The sequence below is a fragment of the Chironomus tepperi genome, unplaced genomic scaffold (assembly GCF_022539635.2).
Source record: "Chironomus tepperi strain 1889 unplaced genomic scaffold, CSIRO-AGI_Ctep_v1 contig_217, whole genome shotgun sequence".
Taxonomy (NCBI): Eukaryota; Metazoa; Arthropoda; class Insecta; order Diptera; family Chironomidae; genus Chironomus; species Chironomus tepperi.
This window is the reverse complement of record NW_027226339.1, coordinates 1,513,229-1,537,043: the sequence shown is the minus strand read 5'-3', so window position 1 is coordinate 1,537,043 and position 23,815 is coordinate 1,513,229. Positions and strand designations below refer to the sequence as shown.

Sequence of the window (23,815 nt, the reverse complement as noted above, 5' to 3'; positions counted from 1 at the left end):
TTCATTGTATCAATGTACGATACGTATATATATTCTGCAAGAGTAGCACAAGGACGATGCCTTTTTGGGGTTGTCGATAAAAAAAATGAGAATCATAAAAATAAGAACCCAATACATGAAGGGGGAATGGTGGATGGTTGGAGCTCCTTTTAAGGATTTATATTTTTTAAAGTTTATTTACCATCATGCATTTTATTCAATTAATTTAATGAAGAAAAAAAAATTCCATCTGAGTCATGGCATTGAAAAAACATTGATGCACAATGTTGCAATTCTATCACGTTCAACTGACGCCATTTAATTTCGATTCATTTCATCCAATTCATCCTTGAAAGTTGATGATGATGGTTGATATTTTCATGGATATAGAAGTTCTAGTGTCTCCTAGAAGCCATGATGACTTCTCCATGTTTAATGGTAAAAAAAATACATTAACTGTAAATTATATATGGGAGAAATTCTTACGGAAAGGGAGAGTGGGTTGAATGAAATGGCTTTGCTTTCTTATTCTTTATGTGCTGATCGTTGCATGTATAAGTGCATAAGCATTTACTAATATTGCGCATGCACAAAAGCTCAAAAAAATATATTGGCACGACTGGTGCTTTTCTTCTTTATTTTCGTCTTTTTGATTCTTGCATTCATCTTGCACATAAGAGTTTCCCTTTCGACAATCTTGCTCACTCTACAATTTGCACCAACGCTATTCCTTTCTATGTATAATGTTTTCATTTTCATGATGTAACTTTGAATTTTTTTTTGCTATTAATCCATAACCTTCCATAAGCGTCGCTTTTTAGATGCTTTTCATTATCGATCGACACTGCGCCATTGTGTTTGTGCATCAAGTGCACTGAATTGCATTTGCATTGATTGATCGTGAAATTATTATTATGAAAAATTAACATGTAAATGTAGAAAAAGTAGGCCTGTCGAGCGTCAAATGCCGGTATTTATACACGCTCACATAATAGTAATAATAATCTTTTCTTCATTTCTCTATGAGCGAATAGACAAAAAAAAAGTAGTTTATTGAGTCAGACGGCGGTTTACTTTCGAATAGAGTTGTCAGTCTGTTGCCCTCGAAACTAATGAACTTTGTGTATCACATAAATGCCGAAAATAGTAAATCCTATACATAAACGGATTTTTGCTCTGCACAGACTTATGTATATATGCTAAAAAATTTTATATTTATGTATATGTCTAATCTAGCTAAACCGCGATTAGAAAGAGAACAGAAATATTTTTGATATTCTTTCTCTTTGCCTGTCTTTTTACTACTGTATAGGGTATATGTGAGAGAATGTATTTTCTCTTTTTTTTGGTAGCGCATTTTACAAATATTTTTATATTTTTATACCATGACCATTGACAATATTTTTGATTTTTCCAACTCTGATGATGAAATTTGTTGTTTTTTTTTTATTGCTTGTCTCTTAAAAATAAGAATTTCACGACATTTGCAAGTGCAGGGTGTGGGTAACATCATTTTATATTTATAATAAACGAGAGAATTGTGTCATTCAATACAGAGACATTAAAAAAAAGTTGAGGATGAGCATGGATGATGTGACATTTTGCGTATTTCATTATTATTTTCGTACAACATGCTGATTAATTCTTTTATTTTTTTGAAAGCCCTGATTGTGTGTCGAAAGTCCTCGATGTGATCACAGATGAAAATGAAAAATTGAAGAATTTTTTTTTTCTTCATCTGCACGAATTGGATAAAAATATCTGAGCCAAAAAAAAAAAATCATCTTTTTCTGTTTCTTCTTGACTGTAAGTAAATATGAACGAGGAATCTCATGGCAAAAAAAATCTATAAGCTGGCGTTTTTGTGGTAAGCCCTCTCTATTTATCTATCTGAAAGGAACATCAACCAGTCTGCGAAACATCAAAATCCATCAAACTCACTCGGTTCTTTCCACCTACGACACAACGAGATTTTGAAATATTTAGTAAAAAACATGAAGAAGTTGTTTTGGCATTACCTGAGAAATGATTAATGGGACGCATTTTTTTCTGGTTGAGATTAGTTTGAGATTGTCGTGTTTTGTGGGTTAAGCTTGTAGATTTTTTTAATGTTTAATTCAGAGTTTGACTAATGCTTAGGGAATATTTTCTAAAATTTCATTGAATTTGATGAGAATTGGATTGTAAACATGATTACAAATGATCATTTGATTGTAGATCCGGTCTATTTTGATTAGTTCTATAATATTTACTTCTTACTTCGCTGGTCGTACAGATCATCTGTGATTCATGGCTTCTTTCAGTTGGTGTCTAAAACTGGGTCTATAGCTAGTTGTCGTAAGACAATTTACAATAATGAATGCTTCACTGTCTCTATCAAGACTCTCCCCAAGAGTTCTTTTGGGCGCCCTTGTACTTTATTGTTCTCTAAGTTCCATATAAAACTAAGTTTTTCGTTAGCATTCAATTATCAGTAATCTAATCCGAAAAGCACACGGTGACTCTGACCTGAGACCGAATTTCATCGAATCTGGCTTGAGGTTAGAGTCACGCTGGACTTAAGTATGATATTCGGTAATTCTACGTCAAGTTCTTTCCGGGTACAATTTCATAATTTCCAACATGATCCAGTAGAGCTCGAAATCATTTTAAATCAAAAGCTAAGTCGACTTCAACCTCTGAGATCCAGTAAATGATAAATCTCTCCCTCTTAACTCCAATAGTCATTATAAAGTAATCTTATATTTTTACAATCCCCATCAGCGTTCTCATTTTGACATTGTCAAGCCTACATCAGAATTAAAAAAGCCTCTTCCTTAAATAGAGAGAAATCATGACTTATTTTTCATTCAATCTTGAGACATTTAGCAAAATTTGAGCATTGATATTTTAAATATTTGAATAATTAATTAGCAATTGAGTAAGGAAATATTAATATGTGTCTTTTTGTCACGATTGACATCGCTAGATTTTTTTAACCTCAAAAAATTGTCAAGAGATGTGTTTAATATTATTAAATTCACACTCGTTATTTATAAAATAGCTTATTGCAGAAGATGCAAATAAAATAAAAAATGTTGATATTTATTAAATGGAGCATGACGAAGTATACGATCGATCCGCTTCAATGTACTTAATATTCAATTTCTTTCTTCTTTTATTGAAGAAAATTTTTGAGTCGCGCATATGGCATTCGATATTTAGAATGATAATTTCTTATTTTTTATGCATAAAATGTTGCGCGTGTGCATCTGAATATAAAATATTCTAGTTAATCATGTCCAAAATAGTCCATCGACATTTAACTATCCTGGGATTTTATTTTCGGTGTCACATGACAGCCTCCAACTCGTTTGCGAAAAGGTTCCTATTTGAATTTCCAATTTTACCTGTTTTTGACATTTTGCGTATTTCATAAGTGCCATAAGACCTGTCCAATTTATTAAATATATATTCCTGTTGATCTATAATGCGATTTCGTTTCCTGTAAGCTTTTATAAATGTCAAGAGTTCTTTAAACTGTTTAAGGATATTCATAAATGAGATTTTTAGATATCATAGGCAAAAACTAATTCCGAATTCAAACTTTAGACCATTAATCATTGACTGATGAAACTATTTCTCAGTTAGTTTTAGACTAAATAATGCAAACACATACAGAAAAGTCGACATTATTGAAGACAGAGGCTGAGTAAAGACGTGGACGAGGGAAAATGTGTATTTTTTTACAAAATATTTTCGATGGAAAATTTTTCTTTGAAAGAACCTTCAAATTTAGTAACTTACTACGTGATGGAAAGTTTTCCTATTTCCTTTGATGATGAATCTAGCAAAATATGGCTTAATATGTTGCAAAAATTTGTTTTCACAATTAAAATTACAATGATTGGACATTGTATGTAAAACAAAGAGCATTTCCCGGTTAATAAATTATTTATCTTATCTTTTCTAAATTAAATTGCCTCCTTTATGCCTAATTAAAGAGCATTTGAGATTCTTTGTTTGATGAATATTTATGTGTAGCTTCCGTACGGCTTGATAACAATGTTAGCACTTAAAAGTTTCAAAATTTACTAAATTTGACAATAACAAAAGGGGAGTTCAACTACGAACTAATTTTAGCAACTGAAACAAATTTTAAAAATAAATTGACCGTTGACATATTCCACAACCAAAAGTCACGCAATAATCTTCCTGAATATCAAAGGCATTCAACAATAATTTAATATGCAATGAAGGAAAAAGATTTGTGATAAATCAATTCATGAATTAATTTATGAATAATAAAATTTTATCTTTAAATTTGAATTCTTATTCCTTCATTTTTAATTCAGTAAAAATCTTTTACACAAACAATTGCTCATATCTTAATCTCAATGTAAAATTTAAAATTTAACAAAGCTGTTTATTCATTCCATTCTTCACAGCTGACCACCCCGCATAATATTCTAGTTAATTCTCCATGTAGTGTCTCTCATTTTTTTGTGTTGTTGTTGCTGTTGCTGCTTCCATTAAAAAAGGTGTATACATAAAAATCACAACAAATGTTGCTAACCTTGAAGCGCAAAATAATATATATAATATAATATTGAGTGAGTGAGATGAAATTTATAATAATATTGTTTTCCTACCATGTAGAATAGCTCTTTTTTTTGATGTTCTTATTCTATGTGTTGAAACAAACTTGAATGAGAATACTAAAAAAAAAGTCTTGTGTTGCTTGGTCACTAGCTAGCTGAGAAGCGAGAATGAAGAAGTAAAACGATTTATAGAGAGAAGCTTTATAGAATACTGAATACAGAATATTATGAGACTTTCAAACACATGAAATTTGGCAACAATGCCAATTCTTCTTGACTTTATTTTCGATTATCAAATATTCGTTCTCATCTTCTTATTTGATGTTATTAATATGCATGCATAAATACATCATAATAACAATAAATTTGTTTTCGTGAATATTGAAGTGATAAATTTTGAATTTTGGGGGATTATTTATTTATTGTGTCTAACTGGTTGGGTTGGTGTGTTTATTATTAAGATAAGTAAATGTCATTTCTGATAGTTCTAAAAGTGATCTAGATCCGGTTTCTTAATAAACTTCTTCTATTAGTTAATACTCTAGGGTGGTATGCCTTGGGGCGAGGGTAGGTGTAGGCGTATACCTTGGGTAGGGTTAGTTGAAACTCAATTAGCTAAAGATTCGACTTAAAATTGTATAATAAGGATGAATTCTTATAAATCTCACTTATCAAACTTTCATTATTCATTTGCTGCACCTTACTAGTAATTAACCCAAGAAGGCAGAGAGCATGGTAGAGCTAAACGCAGAGTAAGGTTAGAGTAGCGCTCGCGAGCATACTTAATAGTATATTTAAGTAGAATAAGCTCTTCATAGTAACTTGTTTGGGTAATTTAAGCACAAAAACCAAAATTCATTAAATTTGATGTAATTAAAGAATCCTCAATACTTCTGTGTATCCCAGTTAATAAATTCTACAATATAGTAGCAGACATAACTTTTAAACAATCCCCATTCCTTAATGAATCCCCAAAAATGGATAAATTTAATTGAAATCTTCATCTTGAATCCATATTAAGATGTTTTTAATGACTTTTCCGCAATAGTTTGCATTATTTAATCAGACAATCGTGCGACTTAAATGAATGAAATAAGAGGTACGCTAGTTAAGTTTAATTTAATTTACGTTTATACACAGTAAAATAAATACGAAAAAAAAAAGAGTTCAAGGCTGATAATTTTCATAGCTGCAAAAGTGCATGTACAATATATATGCATGCAAAAATGATGTCATACTATCTGTTACTATTAATATAATGTTACATTACATACAATTACGTCAACGAATTACAACTCTTTTTTGACATGCTTCTTATTATTTGTATTACATTGTTAGACTAGAAGTGATTACTAGATATCAAAAAATTCTTAATCTTTGATCTCATCTTACCACAACCATAAAGTGAATGTGGATATTCCTAAATATATTATACATAATATATAAAAAATTCCATAAACAAGCCGCACGAAGAAGAACTAGAATCTCCTTAATATTATTGCTGTTTAGAAAATTATTTTCCTATTGTTGTTAAGCGAGTGAGAATCCAAAAATAGATAGACACAACCCAACAACAAAAAAAGAATGAATTTTTGGCAAAAATGTGTTTTGATGGAAGTAAAAGAGAAATGAGCGGTAACAACAACAAACAGGCTTAAGGCACAGATAATTTGATTGCTTGTTCCTTTTTAAAAAAATATGAAAATCATTATCATTTATTATGATTGATGAAATGATCGCTTTTTTGTTGTATAAAATGCGAAATTTAATATTTTATTCACGATTACAAGCAAGGCACAAGCATCTTTCAATGACATTGATGATGATCAAATTTATGACTTTATTACAATGTGAAAAAATTTGTGTCTCTATTCAGCAATTTTCACATAGATTGACGCTCGAGACCCGAATGACATATATGTAGAAGGCGTCATATATGTGAGTCTGTTTAACGTCCATATTAATCACCTTTTGCTATTCCGATCATAGATGATCCCAAAGCTGTGCTAGTGCGTTTTCCGGCTTACTTCCATTCCGGAACCATGCTCCGACTTGGAGCCTTGGTTGCCACAAAATGCTTTCCATCTGACTATTTTGCTGGCTTAAAAGCTTCTACAAATTCTTAGTTTTGACATCTAACTGGTATTCTCCTTCATTACCGTCCTACACCATATGTTGCTTGATGCATGTGATTACAAATGGAGGCTGTGAGTTGCAATTCCAACTGCATATAATTCGAAAAAGGACAAGAAGAAAGTTGCTCTTGCCGAGTCTCAAACCCATGTCCGCTTGGTCGATATCACAATAATTAGATGCCGAAGTACGAAACCATTCCGCCACCGAGCCACCACGACTCACAATGTTCATATCGCTCGGAGCCTTAATAGTTCCACAACAAAGCCTTCCTCATTTGTGTCGTTCGGGAGATGGTATTTTGTAACATGCGAATGTTGCTTGTGATGTGTTTATAAGAATAATACAGAATAATAATAAAGTATCAGGTGCCAAGTTCCTCAAATCACATGCGTAAATGTGACATTCACAGCTCATTAGTTGAACTGCTGTTCACTTAATTTTTATTTTATTTCAATTTCAAAAAAACTCATTTTTTGTGTGTTAAGTGACTCACCGATTTCCGATGTGCTCCGTTCTCGCTGTATTGCTGTCTGTGTTATGTAAAAAAAACTTGCTTATTTATTTATGATTTCATTTTTTTTTTGATGTGTAGAAAAAAATATTCCGAAAAGTCGTTGATTTAAATGAAGGTAAAAGAGTCAATGGACGTCACTGAAAAAAAATTGTGTGTTTCATGCCCGTTTCTTTTTATTTTTCATTTGTTTTGTGTGATCGACTGACTGTTAATAAATAATAAAAAATTTGGGGGTCACACGATGTGCATTCGTGCAATTCTTCGTATAAAGTTCACGTTGTAAATTTTAATTTTAACAATGAATGCTTAAGTCCATACCTGGAATTTGTGTTATGCTGATGATGAAATGTGATGCACATATTTTAAAGCGATGACGCGTTTGTGTTTGTGAAGAAAGTTGTGCAGATAGGTAAAGTTTATTGAACTATCAAGGATTTCGACCCTGATGATTCAAGTATCAATGAATGATAAACTTGTGTTGTCACTTGAAAAAAATATCCATTAATTCATTATTACACAACCCTAATTGAATGCAATTTTTAGTCGTCATATATATTGTATTACTGAATGCTGTTGCTTTATGATTTTTTAGTGCATTTTTGAAGAGAAATGATGAGTTTTATAATTTCACTTTGATTAGCTGGTTGGGTGGCTGGGTGAGGCGTGAGTTCTTAGCAACAAGGGATCGTTGAGACCTCGGGTTTGAAGTATTAGCTCAGTACTATTGAATTCCTTGCTTATCGTTTGGCTTTCTATCTTAAAAATATTGCAAAATGCTTTAATTAATGATTTTTCTGATTTATTTACAAAACACTTTGAAAATTTCCCCTTCGACAACAATTTGAATTTTCTTTGACCGTTAATTTTCAAAAATATTTTGACCGTTATTTTTCATGAAATTTTTGTTGCGAATTCTATTTATTGTATACTTTTTGCAATCCTAATACTGATTGCTGGACAAAAATGCGCCAAAGTTCCTCTAATAATAACAACAAGGACTTTAAACATTATTTTTAAGTAAAATATCTCTTTTCCCTTCTTTTGTGGACTCAAACATTTTTAAATCATTTCGTCGAAATGTATTAATTAAATCTGCTGCACAAGTTGTGTAAAGCAAGAAGAACGAATAAAAATTATAAGAGCGAAAAAAAAAACAAAACAAAATAAAAGAAAAAAATTGTATTAAATTGCTTAAAATTTCTCTGCATTTTTTATTGTACACAGCACAGTCAAAAGAGATGCAAAAAAGAAGAATATTTGAAATAAAATTTATTACACACTGTGAACTTCTTAATGCTTAGCAAACAACAAAAAAATAAGAAAGATTTTATATTTGTGCTGTGTTTTTCCTGCAAAATTCTGCTCGTGTTGAGGAATTCCTTTTGGATCGATTTACAAAAAACAGTTCTTCTTATTGCTCATCTTGGAGAATTAGAATTTTTGCACATTGTGAGAAGTCATGAAAGAAGAAGTCAAAAATAATATAAATCACATTGGGAACTGAAGAAATTATATTTGTATTCTTATTCATTCTGTTGCATTAAATTTGTTCTGAATTCTTGACGACTTAAGATTCTTTTTTTCTCTTAAAACGTGGGACTTAGCTGTCAGTCACAACTTTCAAGTTATTTTGATCATTTGAAATCCATTACATTTACTAATGTACTTGTGCATGACATCATTAAGGTCGCAATCGGAAAATTACTGCATTTAGTATCTAAACCACAACAATAATACTCTTAATGCATTTTTTTGGATAGGTTTTATCGTTTTAAAAATTGGCGTCTTATCTACTTATCAAGTCAAGTGGCAATACTTATGATTATGAACGCTTCTGTTGCATTGTGACATTTTTAAGCGAATATTCTGTTTTCTGGATATTCTTTGTAATGTTTTTAATGAATTTAAGAATATCTTAAGCTTCTATTTAGTCTAAAAGGATGAATTTAGAGGAATTGCATCGTTTGTATGCAAATCTGTTTTAACGTTCATTTGAGATTTGAAAAATATTTTTTGTGCATAGTTGAAATCCCCTTTTTCATACAAACATTTAGTTTATTTTAAATTCCGAACAATAAACATCGAATATTATTTAGCTAAATACAGAGCTTATTATTAATACGTAGTATGCAATGACAGCAGCTATTAAAGAATCTTTCAGTGCAAAATATTCATTCAGCAAGTATTGCATCTATTACTGAAAAGTTGAACAGCAGATTGAAAATATTCAGGCCTTTCCTAGAGTACGAATAATAAATATTCTTGAAATATTCCCTAGAGAAGTCGATCACTCAACTATAAAATTCAATAAATTATCCTCGGTATGGTAAGGAATCGTACGAAACTCACGGCATTACATTGAATTCATAATACATCAAGAAACAGATGAAGAGCTCTGCGATTTAAATTTCAAATCAAATGTCTAACTGTGATAATTTAACAGTTAAATAGGAAGAGGATATGAATCTAAAATTCCATATTTTGAAGGACGTAACAACTAAACAACCCCTTAGTTACCTCCATGAATATAAAAAAATATAAAAAAAATTTAACTACTTTGCTGATCTACACAACCACCACTATAACTATAGCAATTCTATGATGCTATAAAAGCGTATGTAAAACGAAGTAAGAATGAACACAGAATAAGAATGTCCATAGAGGTTTTAAAATTGAACGAAGAATATGTTTATTGTGTAGGAATAGCTCGATGAAGAATAAGGTGACCTTGATTTTTTTTTTCTTTCGTGCCTTCTTCTTCTTTTTGTTTGCCATTCTCTCATGCCGGTTGTGAGATTTTCCTTTCAATTTTAATCGTAGCTAGTTCCCCCTTCTTTAAAATTGCACATTTTCACTGTAATTAGCAAAATTAATTATATGTACAATGGATTCTTACTTCTAATACATGATAAGATTTAGATCTACAGTACATTTTAATAAGAAGGATTTACAATTTTTTAGAGTATAAAACACTTTCGTTCTAAAAGATAATGCATGTGCATCACACATACTTCGTTAGAATTCAGCATAAATACATATTCTTGCTAAAACAGAACCAAGAGATTCACAGAAAGATGAAATTGGATATCATGATGCAACACACTCATTTTCTGCGTCTTATCTTTCTACCCTTTTTTATCCACACATTTCACTGCTGTCTTTCTTTCCATCTATTATACACATGCATGTGTTATTATTGCACAAAATTGCATTTTTTTTTGTTGCTTCAAATTGCTTTGCTGTTTTCTTCATTCTTTTCACTTCTATGGGAGTTGTTCTGATGTGATGTTTGATATTTTTGAGGTTATGATGTAATTGGGACATTTGATGTACTTGATCAGAAGTATCAATGTTGTTGGCCTAACAGAAATAGTAAAACAGATCTTGATTGGATCAGAAGTTCTACTATTTCTGGTCTCTTCTACCACTGCGCTACTGGGGATCTAACACTCGACTATATGACGAAGTACTAAGTTGAAAGTCCATCACTAGAAATCCAGTTCCAACAGATGTCAACTTGAATTTGCTTCAGTTTGTTCAAAAATCAATTCAAAGTTGTATGGAATTTTTTCCACATCTTCTTGTGAAGTATTAGATTTGATACAAATTTCAATCGGTTTTATCGCACTAAAGCGAATTCAAGGTGAATTTGCCCCTTGCGGCTGATACTAATGGTTTAAATTGAGATTGGAGTCATTTGTGACATTTTTGATTAAATTCTTCAAGTTCGACAGACAGACAGTGAAATGACTTCTCAGAGCTGGATAGCACTGCTATGAGCATGATCGTTGTAGTTTGGGATTATAGGCTAAGGATCTATAAGTCTAGTTCTTATGATACGATAAATGACAAGCTTTCATCCCAATTTTCCAATAAATCAATAACATCACTAAACTACTTGACCTAACATGCAATAGAGATGCAGTAAGTTTACTCAATTCAACACTTCAATTGCCCATCATTTCTAAATTGCCCCTGTTTTAGTCATGTTCTTTTTTTGTCCGTTTGATAATATGTTTAGAACAAATAAAAGATGTTTCATGTTATTTACATTCTTCTGATTCAGCTTTTACCGCGCCGATTTTTTTTTGTTTTTCTCTTTCATTCTTGACGTCAACTGGAAACATTTGGTGGAGGAAAATAATTCTTATGCCTCTCAACCGTCATTCTCCTGTATGTGTTTAAAGACAGAGATATGTACACATTTTTCATGGGCACTTGCATTTCTAGATGATTTATGTATTAAAATAATGCAAAACAAAAAAAAAGTGAAAAGAAATGTGAAAATGTGCAGTCTTTCATATGGAATTGAAATTGAGAACACAAAAAATGGAGGCGAAGATTTTGTGAATTTTGATAATGGATTTTGACTTCAAAATGATGAGGGGGGAAAGATGAAGAAGACAGAAAAGTGCTTCAAAAAAAAAGCACAAGATGTAAATACTTTATAAAAAAAACTTTTTAAAAAATCATCGTTTTTCGCGTGGACTAAAAAGTAAAAAATAACTTTTATTTTGTGCTGTAGAGAAATTGGTTTGAAAGTTGAGACCACCCATGAATTACAAACATGCACCTTGACTTTATCGTATAGTTCTACAACAAAAAAACGAGGGCGCCTGGTATCAAAACTTCATCAAAGATTCGCGCCCTCGTTTTTTGTTGTAGAACTTTACGATAAAGTCAAGGTGCATGTTTGTAATTCATGGGTGGTCTTTTCAAACCAATTTCTCTACAGCACAAAATAAAAGTTATTTTTTACTTTTTAGTCCACGCGAAAAACGATGATTTTTTAAAAAGTTTTTTTTATAAAGTATTTTATTTTCAACTTTTTAGTCCAAACAAATTGATATGTTATTTTGATTTTCATTCAGTCTTTTACGATTAGCTCGATTAGCATAGCATTATCTCATAAATCGTAGTGTTGTAACGGGTGCGGAAAATTTTCACGCCTTCACTCGCTTCGCTCCGTTCAGGTCATAAAAATTTGTGAGCTTCGCTCAACTAAGGCCGAACTGCGTTCGAACTGTTAATGTTCGAGCTTCGCTCGAATTAGATCACAGTAATGTCGGACTCCACTTCGCTTCGCTTCGTTCGCCCGACTGTTATTAGGTCACAGTAGTGTCGGACTCCACTTCGCTCCGCTTCGTTCGCCCGACTGTTATTAGGTCACAGTAATGTCGGACTCCACTTCGCTTCGCTTCGTTCGCCCGACTGTTATTAGGTCACAGTAGTGTCGGACTCCACTTCGCTTCGCTTCGTTCGCCCGACTGTTATTAGGTCACAGTAATGTCGGACTCCACTTCGCTTCGTTCGCCCGACTGTTATTAGGTCACAGTAATGTCGGACTCCACTTCGCTCCGCTTCGTTCGCCCGACTGTTATTAGGTCACAGTAATGTCGGACTCCACTTCGCTTCGCTTCGTTCGCCCCGACTGTTATTAGGTCACAGTAATGTCGGACTCCACTTCGCTTCGCTTCGTTCGCCCGACTGTTATTAGGTCACAGTAATGTCGGACTCCACTTCGCTTCGCTTCGTTCGCCCGACTGTTATTAGGTCACAGTAATGTCGGACTCCACTTCGCTTCGCTTCGTTCGTATTAGGTCACAGTAGTGTCGGACTCCACTTCGCTCCGCTTCCCCGACTGTTATTAGGTCACAGTAATGTCGGACTTTTTTTCGCTTCGTTCGCCCGACTGTTATTAGGTCACAGTAGTGTCGGACTCCACTTCGCTTCGCTTCGTTAGCCCGACTGTTATTAGGTCACAGTAATACTTCGTTTTCGTTCGCCCGACTGAAGGTCACATAAAAGCTTCGCTTTTCGCCCGACTGTTATTAGGTACAGTAATGTCGGACTCCACTCGCTTCGATTCGTTCGCCCGAGTGTTTTAGGTCACAGTAATGTCGGACTCCATTTTCGTTCGCCCGACTGTTATTAGGTCACAGTAATGTCGGACTCCACTTCGCTTCTTCGTTCACTCTTATTAGGTCACAGTAATGTCGGACTCCACTGCTTCGACTGTTATTAGGTCACAGTTTCGGACTGCTTCGAGTTCGCCCGACTGTTTTTAGGTCACAGTAATGTCGGACTCCACTTCGCTTCGCTTCGTTCGCCCGACTGTTATTAGGTCAGAGTAGTGTCGGAGTCCATTTAACTCCACGCTGATTGTTTTGAAATGGATTTTTGTAAATCTGAGATTTATTTCTGTTCAATAAGTAGCATTAAAAGTAATTATGTCACTAATTTTCCAAATAAAAACCAAGCTTTGTTTGGCATAAGTTTAAAGAACTAAGTTAGATCATGGCCGGACAGAATCCTGTACAGAATCATTTAAATTTTATGAACGAACACAATATTATCAAAAAAAAGAAAATGCTAAAAAAGGAAACCACTCATACCTAGGCTTGATCTTGTTTATTAGTCAACTTAACCATTACACCACCACGGCATATTAATTATATTTTTCAAGTGGCAATTTATAATATTAATAAAAAGTAATTATTTGATATTATTATTATAATTATTAATATTATCAAGAAATTTATATATGAGCTTTAAAAATTTAATTTCTGATAGTTAAGGAATAGTTTTTCAGACACTTTTCATTTTTTAGTGAAAATGCGTGATGAAAAATATTAAACTCAAGAAAACATTGAAATTAACTTAGAAATGTGAAAATGGAAAATTATGTCAATCACTATAAATTTTCATATGGAATTGAAAATGTACGACAAAAAAAGTTGGAAGATTTTGTGAATTTTGATAATGGATTTTGACTTCAAAATGATGAGGGGGAAAGATGAAGAAGACAGAAAAGTGCTTCAAAAAAAAAGACAAACAGCACAAGATGTAAAAATAAGAACTGCATACGAAAATAACAAAAAAAAAAGTAACAAAATTCTGCCTCATATGTCTGGAGATTCGGGATGAGAGATTAAGGGGGGATTTCAGACTTTATATTTTCTTCTCTCTTGTTACTTAAAATATTCGACAAAGAGTTGTTGAAAAATTTATGAATTTATATTGAGTGTGTGTGCTCATTATAAATGTAGGAAAGAAGAACGACTGAGAACCTTTTGGCCTCAGTTGGATTAGCTGCGATGGAATAAATGTAGAATTTTTTATTTATTTTTAGCAAGTCTGTTTCATGCTGATTTTCCAGACAGTTGTCAAAGAATAAATTTTAATTTCGGAAGGTCACTTTGTTGCATCCATTAATTTACCTCAAATTATGTCTTCCAAATACAAGATGCCTAATGAACAATCCCAAACAGCCTGATTTATAATGCAGCACACCAAAAAAAGGAAAAGGAAATTTGAGATCATTAACACTGCTAGAAATTGTTGTTTTTTGCATCCACAATCCATTTACAACACGTGATGACTTCTCTCGGCGTTCTATTCAAATATTTCGCGAATATATAAATATTTCTCGGTTCGTAATTGATTCTGCTTGTTCTTTTAATGGCGTGATGTTGATAGATTCTATTCTATTCTATACAACAATAGTCTCAATATTAGAATTATAATAATCTCGATATTTCAATTTGAAGCTTTATTTTTTCTCCTTTTGACATGAGAAGGTGACTTAAAAATTCTAGGTTTGAATGGTTGTTGGGGTTGTTGATGAATGATGTGGTGCGATTGGATTTCTGTCAATAAGCAGCAAAAAATAAGCATTGACGTAGTGGTTAGAGTATCGGCCTATTATTCTGACGACGCGGGTTCGATCCCAGAGAAAGACTAGTCGGATTCGAGTGCTTTTTCCTTGTTTTAGTCACGTCAACTCGGTTTGTGTATTCGCGACACACAAATTGTGGTTAGGTACGTTGCATTAATATACCGTGGGTCATGAATCGTGCAAATTTGAGAAAAAAATTCCTGTCAATGGTCTTTCGACGGTATATTATTCGGAAGGATTTGGTTTTGATTGTCCACTTATACTTTTGCTCACTGGCTTTTTACCCAATGGTACGTTTGCCCCATTAGTCATGATAATCGTAATAATTCGCATTAGAAGTTCAGTAGTTAGGGGGAAATAGAGGAGGTATAGTTTATAAATGGCACTTTGTCATATAGTCGACTAACACTCGATAGCTCAGTGGTAAGAGCATGCGATTGAAAATCGTAGGTTGAGGGTTCAAGTCCCACTCCGGATTCATTATTCTTTCAGACGTCTATATAAAATAGTATTGTAGACCTCATTTGGGGATTCCATCACAAAAGTTGCTGTTCTACACCGAGGAATCTTAAAAATTTTTCAACCGTAATTTACGAACTTGTCCCACAATTCTAATTCCAACCTTCTTATTCACTTGTTTGCTCGTGTACGAGTCAATCAGTTGATTCATGGACTGTGCATGATCTTGGACTTTTTTTTTTGTATGATACTCTCATATTTCCTCAGCATTCCATTCGTGGAATATTGTGAGACATGCATATATGTGATAATATAACAGAATGAAAGTTTATTTGGTTAAAGTCGGCGATGCAAATTATTTATGATCAATAATTTTTCACAATCTTTTAAAAGATTTAAAGTTCACATCCTTTTATGGCGGTGGCAAAAATCGATTTTGATTGCCTTTACTCTCTCTATACTCTTGTTATTTTCATCCACAAAAAGAAGCAAAGACAAGTCAAGCCGTCAAGTCATGAGTTAAATAATGAATGTATGTGACTCAGTTCGAATTAATTTTAACATCTCTTACTAGCTTTTATTTCTTTGTTACTTTTCTTGCAATCATTTTACATTACCTTTTTTCGACATCTGGAGAAAAAATTATAAATCTCACAAATCGTTGATTCCTTCCTCTGTTGTTCAAGTCTAACAAAACCCACACATGAAATAATTCGCATCACATGTAGAACAATTTAATTTAATATCATACAATTTTTTATGGTAATTAATTTCTGACCTTTCTTTTCTTTTTCTGTCTTTACAGGCATAGATTCATCATTATTAGGACATATGGGTCCTCTATCTCCGCCAGATCTTAAACCAGACATTTCACTTTTGAATTGCAATAATAATAATAATAACACAAATAATAATAATAGTAACAGTAGTCATAATAACTTAAATCATCACAATACATCACCCATACCAGTTCTTGGTGCGAATACATTCTCGCCAATACAATCTCTGAACAATAATGGACCAAGTAGTCCGCTCAGTTCAATTGGTAATGGGAGTGGTACGATATGTACATTTAATCAGATCAAACTACAGTCACCGTCTCCCTCAAACGCATCATCCTCATCAACACTCAGTGGACCTCTAACAACAACACCTCCAGCAACAAATGCAAATAATATTCTGGGAATGGGTAATGGTGGTACAGCAAATGGTAAACAAAGTCAATATCCGCCCAATCATCCGTTAAGTGGATCAAAACATCTCTGTTCTATATGTGGTGATCGGGCTAGTGGCAAACATTACGGGGTTTACAGGTAAGAATTCAATCATGTTGATGATTAAATTATGTTTAATATTTTTTGATGCAAAATATTGAGAAAGACTAGACGAGAAACAATTGGAACGTGGCGTAATTGTGTGTTTTTAAGAAGAGTCTAAGAGAACAAGATGACCCGAATAGTAAAGATCGGTTAATCGATCCATAATCCAACAACAGGAGTGGCTCTGACTTAATGCAAGAATCGGTATAAATCTGGCACTATGGCTGAGTCATGCCAGATTCAAACTATGGCGGAATCATACAAGCTTAAAACTATGGCTGAGTAATGTCAGATTTAAACTATGTCAGTCATGCCAGATTTTAATTATGACTGAGTTGTGCCAGATTTAAATTATGGCTGAGTTGTGCCAGATTTAAACTATGGCTGAGTTGTGCCAGATTTAAACCGAATCTAGCATTAAGTCAAATTCACGTCAACCTGTGCTGGATTTTTGATCGATTAACCGATTATCGTATTCCAAAGAAAGGGCATACAACTATGAAAGGGCATTCAACTAAGTGTAGTTGAAAACTCATATTAAATTTTAAATGGCCGTTAATATATTCTCAGCAACTATCAATAAATTCAAGAGAACTTAGAAGATCTAAGTCATAAATGAGATCATACATTGACGCTTCTATTAATCGAATGGGAGAAAAAATGCATTAAGTAACCTGAGCTATTCACATTTTAATGATTATTGACTTGTTATTTCAAAAAGGTTTTAAAGTAAGAACGTGTAGAAATGTCAAGATTCTTTTAAGGTCATGTTTACGTGGGAGTATATGGTGATAAGAATTAAAATTTAAGCACTTAAACAAAAGGAATCCATTAAATCATATCATGCTAAGAACGTGAATCACATAAATATAATATATATACTGGGCTTATTGCGTTTTTAAATAATAAATGCTTGTGTATTATACACGAGTTTTATACTAAATATCACCATACGTATGTAAATATAAAATAAATAAGCGCTATTTCATTATTTAAGTAACGAAGAACTTGTTCATTCAGCACTACGTCGTGAGTTATATACGACATTATATATAGTGCACAAACTTATTAAATAACAGGCAAGAAAACCGGTAATAAGACTAATACTGCATGTGCAAGCGTAAACTATTTGCAATCTTTTTATTTCCATGCTATCGTGTCTCGATTTAAAGCCATGATATTGAATTCTTTTTTTTTTTTTTTTTGTTATTTTATTACCTTAACCGTTCACATAACCTTGAAAATTGAAGCTATTAATATATCTATAAAAAGTATAAAATAAAATATATAGAGTTGGGTAAACAAATGTGGAAAAAAGTTAAAGGAATAATAATGAAATTGAGAAATAGAATATACTTAAAATGCATGGAAATATTTCGAAATAATGCTGAGATTGCCCGATTTTAAGCAGCTCAATTTTCATATTTTTTTCACAAATAGTAAAAACTTATTAATTTGCAAAATCAGCACATCAACATTGTCGTACGAGGAAAAAAAAAATATAGTTTACTTAATGTCACGCTCAATATTACGGTAGGTGATAATGATGATGATATATAGACGGAATTTCATAATGCTTTCATGTTTGAGGAAACAGGAAAAATACAGGAAATTGTTCTAATAACTTTAAGTTACTAAGTATGTTGATTCTAGTCTAATGACTCATAAAATAGAATTTGCATAACAAAAAAAAAGTATTTTTAATGAGACTCTAATGATTTAAATGCTTGGAATGATGAATAAAGTTTAAATCTGATGTTATTTCTTCAAATTGCTCAGATTTTGTAGCTTCAATTCAATAATTAACTAAGAATTGCTAATTGGAAAGTTAGTCTAGGCTTCAAACTCAAGCGATACAATTTCCTAGGAAAAATGGGTCGAAACCCCTTCGTCACGTTGCCTTCAGGACAAGTTAGCGTGTTACCGTTAATAGAGTTCGTAGCTGTGCTCTCACGAATACATTGTGTTGATATGGAAAGGGTTGCATTGAAAATTCGGAAATTAAATTCGTTGTAAGAATAATTTTGTGGGATATAGCTAGAGCAGTATTGTCTAAACTGTGTGCCGCGACATACTGGTGTGCCGTAGAGTAAGCTCAGTTATCAAGCCAAAAAATTTTACTGTCATAAATTGCCGTAAATTTTGATTTTTAAAATGAGTTGAGTTCGAAATGTTCGAATTTTTCGACAATCGAATGTCGAAAAACTCGAAGTTGAAACTGCAAGGAACGATACTCCAACAATACTGGCTCATAGTATGTATACCAACCTATACCATATATTCGATTGCGCTTCCTTCGATTCGAGCACATGTAAAATCCCAAACTGTCATAACATGCCGGTTGGATTCCTAAAATACTTTGATTTTGGGACATTGGTGGACAACTATTTATTATTCATGGCACACCTTGGTGAAAAGCCTCGATCGAAACCATACACGACCTACGGTTCATAGCATTCCAAAAAATTTTGGAGACACACTAGTGTACTGCGACACATAAGTTGTCCATCATCGTTTATCCCTTTAATCTTTGGTATATGCCTTTGAAGCAAGAGTTCCTTGATATCTGAACGAGACTTCCCGGATTCGGTCTTGGTCTCGTGTTTTGTCAATACCGAAACTTCGGGAAATCCTCCTTTAAAATGCTTAAATACTTGTCATTCATAGATTATCAGCAGATAAAGTTCTTCAAACTTTAAATATTTGATCTAACCTATAAATATTTAAAGAACAAAACCGAATATCGGACAAACTATTTCCTTCCACAATCTCTGTTCATGAATAAACATTTTCTCATTTAGCTCCACACCTCTAATGATAGTGAAACTTTAAAATTGAGTAACATGCCAAAAGAACACATGAAAAAAATGAAAACAAACAATTTCTAATGCTCGAAAGTAAGGCAAAAGAAAGAGAGAGAAATGATAACATGTGTACAATACATAGAGAAAAGATAGATGCAAATTTTGAGAGATGAGAAGAAAATAAAATAGAGAAACATAGAATATGTATATAAAAACATGCAGGCTGAATGAAGTCACTCGGTCATAGATACAAGACACATTTTCTTTCTTTTTTATGCTTCTTTTTTTGTTTATTTAATATTAAATTGTTTATTATATGTGATAAACAGCAGGCACTCAAACCTTTACCATATCGAAGCTTTCTCGCTTGTGCTTGACATCTTGGATATGTCAAAATTCATCATCATTATTTTCTTCTATTCTTCATAGTGACAGGCGCGTAAATATTGTCTCAATTTCCATTTTTTTCGTGGGCATTGCAAATGAAATAGAAAAAAAAACTTTAGTTCAATCATGACAGGCAGGCAGATATGAAGAAAAAAAATTGTCTTGGTGAGATGAGGGATTTGTTCAACAGTTACGGGCGGGGGGATCTGTGGTTTAGTAAAGCAGATGAATATAGATATCAGGTTTTGGTCATTAACTAGATTAGGGTAATAAAGTGGCAACATGTGGACCGTGGCTCACTAGGGTGCGCCCTATGACGAAATGCCATGAGCAGTATGCCGTGTCCAATTTATGTCAATATTACCAGCAAGGTGTACCATGGCGCAAAAAAGTTTGGATACCACTGCTTAAGATCAAAAGTTTATATTGGTATTCTAACCACTTGTAAGCTTTGCACATTGCAAGTGCACGAGTACATCATAAGACCCGATGCACGCTACAATGTAACTTGTGGATTAACCTTGCAAGAAGACACTTTATGCGTCTGAGACCCCAAAACTGCATCCAATACATGAACTAAGCTTAGTAAATAGAACAGGGAAATGGAAAAAGATCTATGAAAATTACACATGACCTGGGGTTGAACCCATGACTAGGGTTCCTCGAAGTCTCGGCTTCAAGACAAATTTTCGACTCCCCGAGAAGTCTTGACTTCGGCATCGGGAAGTCTCGTTCTCAGCTTCGGGAAATCTCGGTCTCGGCATCGGGAAGTCTCGGTTTCAGTATTATGTACCCTTCGTCATGACTTGAAACACGTAAACCTAACGCTCCAAATCTAAAATTGACGTCACTTAAGAACATCCCCTTTAAAAATAAAGGGAGGATTTTTAAGAAGCCGAAGAAAGTCAACCACGCACTTTTTCAGCTTAAAGAATAAATGTTTATGCATGACTGTGATGTTGATGAGAATAAATATAGACAAGTTTCCATTAAGTTCATCAGAAGTTGCGACTAATTTACTGTCTATCTGTCTACAAAAAAAAAAGTCGTCACGATGAAGTCGATGTGTTTGGCAATGAAAAATATGAAAATACATTTAAAATTACTATATTTCTATTATAAATACACTGTAGATTTGTTGTGTATGGAAATATTATAGTAGTTAAAGTTCAAGTACCCGTGAAATAATTCAACTGGTCAGTCGGCATTTTTATACATTGTTGTTGTAGTGTTTGTAGTCAATCGATTTATTAATTTTGTTTCTCACTCACTCCCTCATCTCGTTCAATTCACATTTTCATAATTTATGACGTCATGGGCATTTGTGTATTTTTTATATTTAGACTAGATCCATTTATATATTGGACTTGACTAGTTTATGGTCTGTTACATCATAATTTATGTGACTATTTTTTCATGCTGAAGGTTTTAGAACTGACGCATATTTTAAATTCTTTTGAATATTATTGCGTAGAGATGAAATGCTTAAGGGAATTCCCAGTATTTTAATGAAATTGTTAAAAATTTTGAAATGCTTCAAATTGACTGTTAAATTTAATTTTTGAATTTTTTAACCTAGAAATTCAAATTTAATTTGGCAGTAATTTTTTGAATTATTCAAGATATTTTTGAACATACCTGAAAAGCACATGGCGTGATAAAAAAAAAATAAAGCACATGGTCGTTGTCCTTAAACCGGCGTGAATCAAGTTTTGAGTCAGATTCAGTTAAATCCGATTCAACGCTGAGTCACGCTCGATCGGCATAGTTTGAAATGTTGTCACCATGGAGACGAAGTAACAGCATACTTAGATCCTCTTGGCAAATTCAGTTAATTTCACCAGCTGGCTGGTTCCATGTATACTGTTGCTTCGTCGCGGTATTGTCAACATTTTAATATGTGCCAATCGAGCGTGACCCTGTCGTTGAGCCGAATTGTACCGAATCCGACTCGAAGCCTATTTAAGTCCTCACTCCGGCCTAGGGATACTATTTTACGGCTGTTTCTCAATATGTTGCCACCTCGCCGAGGTTGTTGGAACATTTCGAAATGTGCCGATCGAGCGTGACTTTGGCGTTGAACCAGATCTTACCGAATCTTGACGTCGACTCACAATCTTAGTTAAGTCGTCTTGACGGCCCAGGGACACTAATTTCCGACTTTCTCACACCATGTTGTCGCCTCGTTGACGGTAGTGGCAATGTTTCAATATGTGCCAATCGAGCGTTTCTCTTTCGTTGAGCCGAATTTTACCGAATCTGACACGAAGTCTGTTTAGCCGTCTCGTGGGCTTAGGAACACTATTTTACAATTTATTCACATCGTGTGCTCTTTCGGGATAGAACATCAATCCACAGCAAATAGACAAAGTAATTAGTTCCCGATCATCCATTAGTTTTAATTCAGTTCCACGCTGATAAATGCCGTAAATAAATGATTTTATCGTCATATAAAAATGTATATTCATTATTCATCTGTTTTCATAAACCATAAAATTTCAGTTGTTATGCCTCTGATTATTATTATACAATAATAAAAAAAAATACATCTATTAAACCCTCTAAAAACGTGCAGAATTAACTTTTTTTGTTCTTTTGCGTTCTCAACACACACCTGAACATTTTTTTAGGTATTCAAATAATAGAATTGCTTACACTTATCATTATATTTTAAAACATATTTATTTACCCGATGTAAATATGGGTATATCCATAAGAAAGAATGACTCTTGATAGCAATTGAAAATATAGTTGACAGAAAAAATAAATTTCCATTCATTCTTCCGGCTTTATATATTTCCCTCTAATAAGTAGTCACACTGTGGAAGCATTTGAAAAAAAAAAAGATTTTTCAAGGACACCGGGGCAACAAAAGTGTGTGTTTTGACGTTTTATTATTTTTTTGTTTCGTTTCGTGTGTTTGTTTCGGAACGTTGCCCTCTACACGTTTCCATCTCTCTATCTTCCTCACTATTTCGAACTTAATTCATCATCATAGCCAAAAAAAAAAGTTGTTGAGTAATTCTTTCTTCATTTTCATAATTGCTATGGTGTTGAATTTAATTAATGCACACGCACTAGGGCAGAGTTGCTGAATTGGCACCTGTCAAAGGCAAATTTATAAAGCCACTTATAAAACCTTACAAATTATCAAGATATTGTACGGTTTTTGCCTATTTTGTTTACAAAACCATACAAATTATCAAAAAATGTACAGTTTTTGTATGTTTTCCTACAAAAATTCTTTCAAAACCATACAAATTATCAAAAAAAAATGGGAAATTGTATGGTTTTGTCTGTTTTCTTACAAAACCATACAAATTATCAAGAAATTGTACGGTTTTTGCCTGTTTTACAACTCTGGCACTATATTCCATTCTATTATGTACTGTTGATGACAATTTGATTCATAGTCACATGAGAATGACTTTACATATGTAACTTAATTTCTATATTATTTCTATTTATATCCGATATAGTTGTGAGGGATGTAAAGGATTCTTTAAGCGCACAGTACGTAAAGATCTATCATATGCATGTCGAGAGGAGAGGAACTGTGTGATTGATAAGAAGCAGAGGAATCGTTGTCAATATTGTCGTTACCAGAAATGTCTTAATTGTGGGATGAAGCGTGAAGCTGTACAGGAAGAGAGGCAGAGGGGAGGAAAATCACACAAGGTAAGATCAACTTGATACTCTTTGTGTCCAATTCTAACTTGATTCCATTCACAGGGAGATGACATGAGTATATCGTCAACACAATCACTTGTAAATAATGGACCTGGACGTGACATCACAGTTGAACGATTGATGGAAGCTGATCAAATGAGTGAAACAAGATGTGGTGATAAGTCTATACAATATTTACGAGTATCTGCGACAAACACAATGATTCCACCTGAATACCGGGTAAGATCCACAATCCATAATGACAACTTGCAAATACTAATCTAATATCC

The 23,815-nt window shown here is 33.2% G+C and overlaps 1 protein-coding gene across 1 annotated transcript in view; it reads left to right on the top strand.

The window, feature by feature from the left end:
* usp (retinoid X receptor ultraspiracle) overlaps window positions 1–23,815 on the top strand; it is a 39,419-nt gene that overhangs the window by 5,763 nt on the left and 9,841 nt on the right. The window contains exons 2-4 of the mRNA XM_070640190.1: window positions 16,152–16,659; window positions 23,336–23,534; window positions 23,589–23,765. Of these exons, the coding sequence (XP_070496291.1) occupies window positions 16,152–16,659; window positions 23,336–23,534; window positions 23,589–23,765 (884 nt within the window). The remainder of the gene's footprint in view (window positions 1–16,151; window positions 16,660–23,335; window positions 23,535–23,588; window positions 23,766–23,815) is intronic.